Source organism: Pollachius pollachius, assembly GCF_949987615.1.
Source record: "Pollachius pollachius genome assembly, chromosome: 13".
NCBI lineage: Eukaryota > Metazoa > Chordata > Actinopteri > Gadiformes > Gadidae > Pollachius > Pollachius pollachius.
This window is the reverse complement of record NC_136946.1, coordinates 15,365,611-15,371,617: the sequence shown is the minus strand read 5'-3', so window position 1 is coordinate 15,371,617 and position 6,007 is coordinate 15,365,611. Positions and strand designations below refer to the sequence as shown.

General features: G+C 49.0%; 1 protein-coding gene across 1 annotated transcript; it reads left to right on the top strand.

Moving 5' to 3' along the window:
* The first annotated feature begins 2,056 nt into the window (after window positions 1-2,056).
* Window positions 2,057-5,307, top strand: hey1 (hes-related family bHLH transcription factor with YRPW motif 1). The gene is made up of 5 exons (XM_079748943.1): window positions 2,057-2,229; window positions 2,392-2,467; window positions 2,580-2,663; window positions 2,823-2,904; window positions 3,264-5,307. The coding sequence occupies exons 1-5, from the start codon at window positions 2,144-2,146 to the stop codon at window positions 3,995-3,997; spliced, it is 1,062 nt and encodes a 353-aa protein (XP_079605069.1). The 5' UTR covers window positions 2,057-2,143; the 3' UTR covers window positions 3,998-5,307.
* Window positions 5,308-6,007: the final 700 nt, after the last annotated feature.

The following is a 6,007-nucleotide window of genomic DNA, read 5'->3' as shown; positions in this document are numbered from 1 at the left end:
TCTCTCTCTCTCTCTCTCTCTCTCTCTCTCTCTCTCTCTCTCTCTCCCACCCCCATCCCTCTCTCTCTCTCTCTCTCTCTCTCTCTCTCTCTCTCTCTCTCTCTCTCTCTCTCTCTCTCTCTCTCTCTCTCTCTCTCTATGATAACTATTATGCCTGCGGTCAGTAATGCATCCCGGATGAGAACCACCATAGAAGATGTGAATTGTTTGTTTGTGTGCGTGTGTCTGGGTAGGTGTGTGTGTGCATCATTTTTTTTGGTGTGATCATCGGTAATACTGCAAAGAAGTTAGGAATTATTATTATCATAATTATTATTTGTATTATTATTAGTATTAGTAACAATTTTGCCGTGCCTGCCAAAATAGTCTGAATGCTCTCAAAACTGTTCCAAATGAATCCTTAATTAATTTAAATTATTCCATTCTATTCTATTCTGCCTTTATATCATTTTATTTGTGAATGTTCAATGTTAGCGGAGGTCTGTTTAGGCCTTTGAAAGGAAACAATTCAATTTGTGAAAGGAAATCCCTTTATTGTTAATGCGAGACAGGCCGACTATAATGGCGATATGCAGCCTATACTCTTTAACTAAACTATTCATAACTATTGACAATAAGTCTATGAATAGCCTATTGCTCATATCCCTAGCTTACTTCACCACTACTACTACAACTACTAGAAATGTAATGCCATGGACCAAAACTAATGATTAAGAAATATGAATAGGCCACTAATGATAATCCAACTATTCTGTAATGGTTTCAGTTGTGTTTGTACTTCAACTGCTGCTAGTGAAAGGACTCACTGGGGGACCCCCCTGTTCAGCTAATCACAGGGGCTTATCTCCCCGTAACACGAGAGCACCGTATATATAAACACGCACTCACACACACACATGCACACACTCACCTCAAACACACACCACAGACGCACCTCACACTCACACATACACACACACACACACACACACACACACACACACACACACACACACATACACACACACACACACACACATACACACACACACATAGACACACAAACGCATACACACACACACACACACACACACACCTATCACAAACACACACACACACACTTACACAAACACACACAGCAGTGTCTGTCAAACTATTTAGCAGTGTGTCCATTATGGGGTGCAGCTAGCAGTCATGTGGCAAAACCGAAACTCCAGGGAGAGAGATGAAGGGGGAGGGGGGGGCTTCTTTAATTGCATTACTTTTTTTTTGTTTAGCACACACACACACACGCGCACACACACAGAAGTACACGCGCGTTCCCGCAGTCAAACACACGCATGCACACACACGCACATACGCACGCAACTAGTCTTTGAAGTACCCACAGCGTCTTCAGCGTGCATGTGGTCGCGCTGTGGGGTAAGATTAGAATTCATAGCTTCCTCTCCTCTCTCGCTCTCGCTCTCGCTCTCTCTCTCTCTCTCTCTCTCTCTCTCTTTCTCCCTCTCTCTCTCTCTCTCTCTCTCTCTCTCTCTCTCTCTCTCTCTATCGCGCCTCGCTTTTGCTCTCCCTCCCTCGCTCCCTCTAACGCTGTCTCTCTCTCTGTCTCTCTGCCTCTCTGTCTCTCTCTTCCTCTCTCTGAGTTAGTATTGGATTACAGGTTCACACGCTCGCGAGCAGACCGCCCGTCGCCCCGACCAATTGCTCCATTCATTCCAACGCCGGAGACGGCCGTCGGTCCCTGATTGGTTATCAGCGTTGGCTTACAGAACTTTCCCACGGCTAGCGCGTGCTGACAGCCGGCCAGCCACTCCTCATCACAGCCGGGACAGCGTTTGAGGACAACGCGGAGGGGTGGAGTCAGAGACAGTCACGGACCGAACGTTCATTGGACCGCTGTCAAAAGTTTTTTTTTCAAAGGAGGGGGGCTCGCTTGAGCCAACTGCGCTGTCGCTCAAGCCCAGAGTAGCGTCTTAATTGGCTGTTGGTTGGCCAGGCCCCGCCCCTTATTGGCAGACAGGAGCATTGAAATGATACCGTGGGAAAGCTGAACGTTTCAAACGGATGAGCTGCGGTGGGTGAACTTCAACGGACGCACTTCTGGCAGAGAGGACCAGCGCACAAACACGGACTGTAATAGACTGAACACAAGAGCCTCAACATGAAGAGGAATCACGACTTTAGTTCCTCTGACAGCGAACTGGATGAGAATATTGAGGTGGAGAAGGAGAGTGGCGATGAAAATGGGTTAGTTTGACATTGTTTTCTTTTTCATTATTATTATGGTGGGATTTATTAGGTCACACATGACCTGCACCACAGCATAGAGACAGAAAAATAAATGTTTTCCAAGTTATTTCGAAGAATTCTAAATATGTAAACAAACTAATTTCATATTTTCCTCAACAGCAACATGAGCTCTTCTCTCGGGTCTATGTCTCCCGCAACGACAACACAGGTGCAGGCTAGAAAACGCCGTCGAGGGGTGAGTTATCTAAAGCCTGCATTTATTTGCTTTGAAAACATAAAAAAAACGTCATTGTGTCATGTAAACTGTAGGCGGTCAGCTGACCCATTTCTGTTGTTGTCCTCCTCAGATCATCGAGAAAAGGCGTCGTGACAGAATCAACAACAGCCTCACGGAGCTGAGGAGACTCGTCCCCAGCGCCTTTGAGAAACAGGTAAAACCTGTGAGCTGCGTGCACAAATACACAACTCCAAGAATTGAATATCCGTGACTGAAACTTATCCACACGCAGAGCCTCTTTCCAGCGGGCTGTATAGCTACTTTTATCAAGCCCTCATCGGCAATTGTTTGTTGTTCTGTCTTTTAATCGTAGGGTTCGGCTAAACTGGAGAAAGCTGAGATTTTGCAGATGACGGTCGACCATCTGAAGATGCTCCATGCAGCCGGAGGCAAAGGTAAAACAAGTTTACAGAAAATACTTTCAATTCGTCTGGAAGTCCCACGAAAACCGGGTGAACAGCTGAGATCGGCCAGTTTTAGGACCGACTGAACGAATAAATAATAAATAAATGTTAGGCCTATTTAAAAACAATATTTGCAGACAAGAAGTTTCTAAAAACATGTTTTGGTAAGATGATCTCTCTCTAAAATTGTGATGTCTTCATTACAACATAACCCAGGTTTTTTTGGACTAAGCCCATATAGAATATCGAGAAATAATTTGGATAGTTCTGGAAGGATTAAAAAAAAGGCGTTGCGTAATTGAGTAGAAAGTCCGTCCTGAGCCCCATGCTAACCGACCGTCCCCCTGCAGGCTACTTCGACGCCCACGCCCTGGCCATGGACTACCGCGGCCTGGGCTTCAGGGAGTGCCTGGCCGAGACCGCCCGCTACCTGAGCATCATCGAGGGGCTGGACAGCGCCGACCCCCTGCGGATCCGCCTGGTCTCCCACCTCAACAGCTACGCCAGCCAGCGGGAGGCCCACAGCGGCCTCAGCCACCTGGCCTGGGGCTCCGCCTTCGGCTCCCCCGCCGCCCATCTGGCCCACCCCCTGCTCCTCCAGCACCACCAGCACCTCCCGCCGGGGACCCCCGCCCTGGCCTCGCTGCCCCGCAGCGTGACCAGCAGCCCGCCCACGCCCCCCTCGTCCTCCTCCTCCCCCTCCTCCCACTCCTCCTCTTCGTCCTCCTCCTCGGCGGCGGACGCCCTCCTCGCGGGACGGAGGAGTCGGAGCGCCACGCCCCACGCTGACCAGCAGGGGCCCATCCGGGTGCACCCCGCCCCCGCCCTCGCCTCCTCCACCCCCAGCGGCACCGGGGCCTCGGCCGGCGGGCTGCACCCGGGCCTGGTGCCCTCGTCGGGGGCCAAGATGCCCTCGGCGCTGCCCCTCACCGCCCTGTCGGCCTTCCCCTTCCCCTTCAGCGCCTTCCCCCTGCTCTCCCCCGGCACCGCGGCCGCCGCAGCTGCTGCCATGGGCTCCCAGGGGCCCGCACCCAGCGGGGGGAAACCCTACCGGCCCTGGGGCCTGGAGATAGGGGCCTTCTGAGGAACACTGAGACGCTCTCTGAGAGACTTCACAGACAGAACTAGCAGAGCTGGATTCTCCACGGACAAACGCTGTTTGTGTTTTTCGTCACTAAAAAGAAAAGTGCTTTCTTTTTTTCTTCCTAAAATGCAATTTTCTATGCAAGATGATAGTTATAAGATGCTCCATTTCCCCAATGACATTTTAATGTATTTTGTACAGGAAAAAAAACTGACTGGGGAATCTAGGACTTCAACAAAGACAACTATAATTAATTATTGATTTCTCTAGCCCAGTTTTCGTCCAATGGGAAGAGAACATCTCCAGATGGTCAAGTAATTTTTTGTCAAGTTCCAAGCTGAAATTATCCCCCCCCCCCCACACACACACACACACACGCACACACATACACACCCAACACACACACTCACACCCCACCTACTCCTCCTGGGTTTCCCCCTGAGCTAAAAACACACTGTACCACTACCCTGAAAGAGAGAGCGAGAGAGGGAGAGAGAGGGAGAGCGAGAGAGGGAGAGAGAGAGAGAGCGAGAGAGGGAGAGAGAGAGGAAGAGAGAGAGAGCGGGGAGGGCATGAAAGCAAAAGGGCTTGAAGTACTTGAGGGTCACCCCCTTTTAACTGCATTTTATGGTCTGGAATAACCGAAACCAGGTGTCTGTGGGACTTAATACTGGGAACAGAAGTTAACTACCAACACTCACACACACACAAGATAAATAAGCCATTATTTACCCATGACCTGTTACGGTAGCCTGGCCATTGTTTCAACTCTCTTTCACAATTCTTATATTGTTGTTCGTGCCGGGAGGAAGTTTTGTCCCTTAAGAAACACAGAGCTGCACAATGGCTTCTTTACAGCCCCGGTTTCTCCTACGTTTTACCAGTTGGTCCTCATTTCTAGTTCAGTACACCGTTAATGTGATCTGTATCACCACACAATGCCCGACAGTTTTCCACTTCATATTAGGTATCCTGTGTGTACAACTAAATTAAAATAAATTAATTCTTAGTTAAAAAAAAATAAAATTGGGTATTTCTCTCTCTATCTGAAGGAACAAGTGCAATGGTCTCTCCACCACCTTTTCCCAATTCTTCCATCAATTACAGGCTTTATTCTCTTTCGTCACTTTCTCATCCTCATGTAATGTCTTATATTCTGTCTCCTGCTGCCTCCAGCCTCTCCTTGTAAAATTGAAAAATTTATTTTGTACTAAAGGAGAAAAGAAAAGCAATGACAAATCAGAATTTCAAACTTTTCAAAAGCCTTTGATTGATGATTGATGACTTCTTAATAAAAAACTTCCTTTGTAGCTGTGGTTTAAGTGGTGCGTTCTTGTGGGATTCAACCCATTTGAGTGTGTTTGAAGGTATAAGCAAGGTAAGTGTTTGTGTGTCTTTGTGTGTGTGTGTGTGTATGTGTGTGTTGTTGTATGTGTGCACGTGCCTGTGTGTGTCTGTTTGTGTGTGTGTGTGTGTGTGTGTGTGCATGTGTGTGCGTGTGTGTGTGTGTGTGTGTGTGTGTGTGTATGGCAGTGCCTCATATCAGATTAGGCCTGTAACTGTTCTCTCATCAGACTTCTGTGTGTGTGTGTGTGTGTGTGTGTGTGTATGTGTGTGTGTGTGTGTGTGTGTGTGTGTGTGTGTGTGTGTGTGTGTGTGTGTGTGTGTGTGTGTTAGGGTTTGTGTGTACAGGAAACCATTAACAAGGAGGGGATATCCTGGACCACAGTGGCCCTGCTGGCCCCTACAGGTCGCTGGGTGCCGTGTGGGAACCAGAGAAGAGGGAGACCTGGAGGAGGAGAGAGGGGTTGGAGGGATGGGAGAGAGGGGAGGAGACAGGGGAGGGAGAGAGTGAGGAGAAGGAGAGAGGAGATGGAGGGAGGGGATGGAGAGAGGAGATGGAGCGAGGGGATGAAGGGAGGGGAGGGAGAGAGGGGAGAGAGAGGGGAGGAGAGAGAGAGTGAGGAGATGGAGAGAGGAGATGGAGGGAGGGGAGGGAGAGAGGAGATG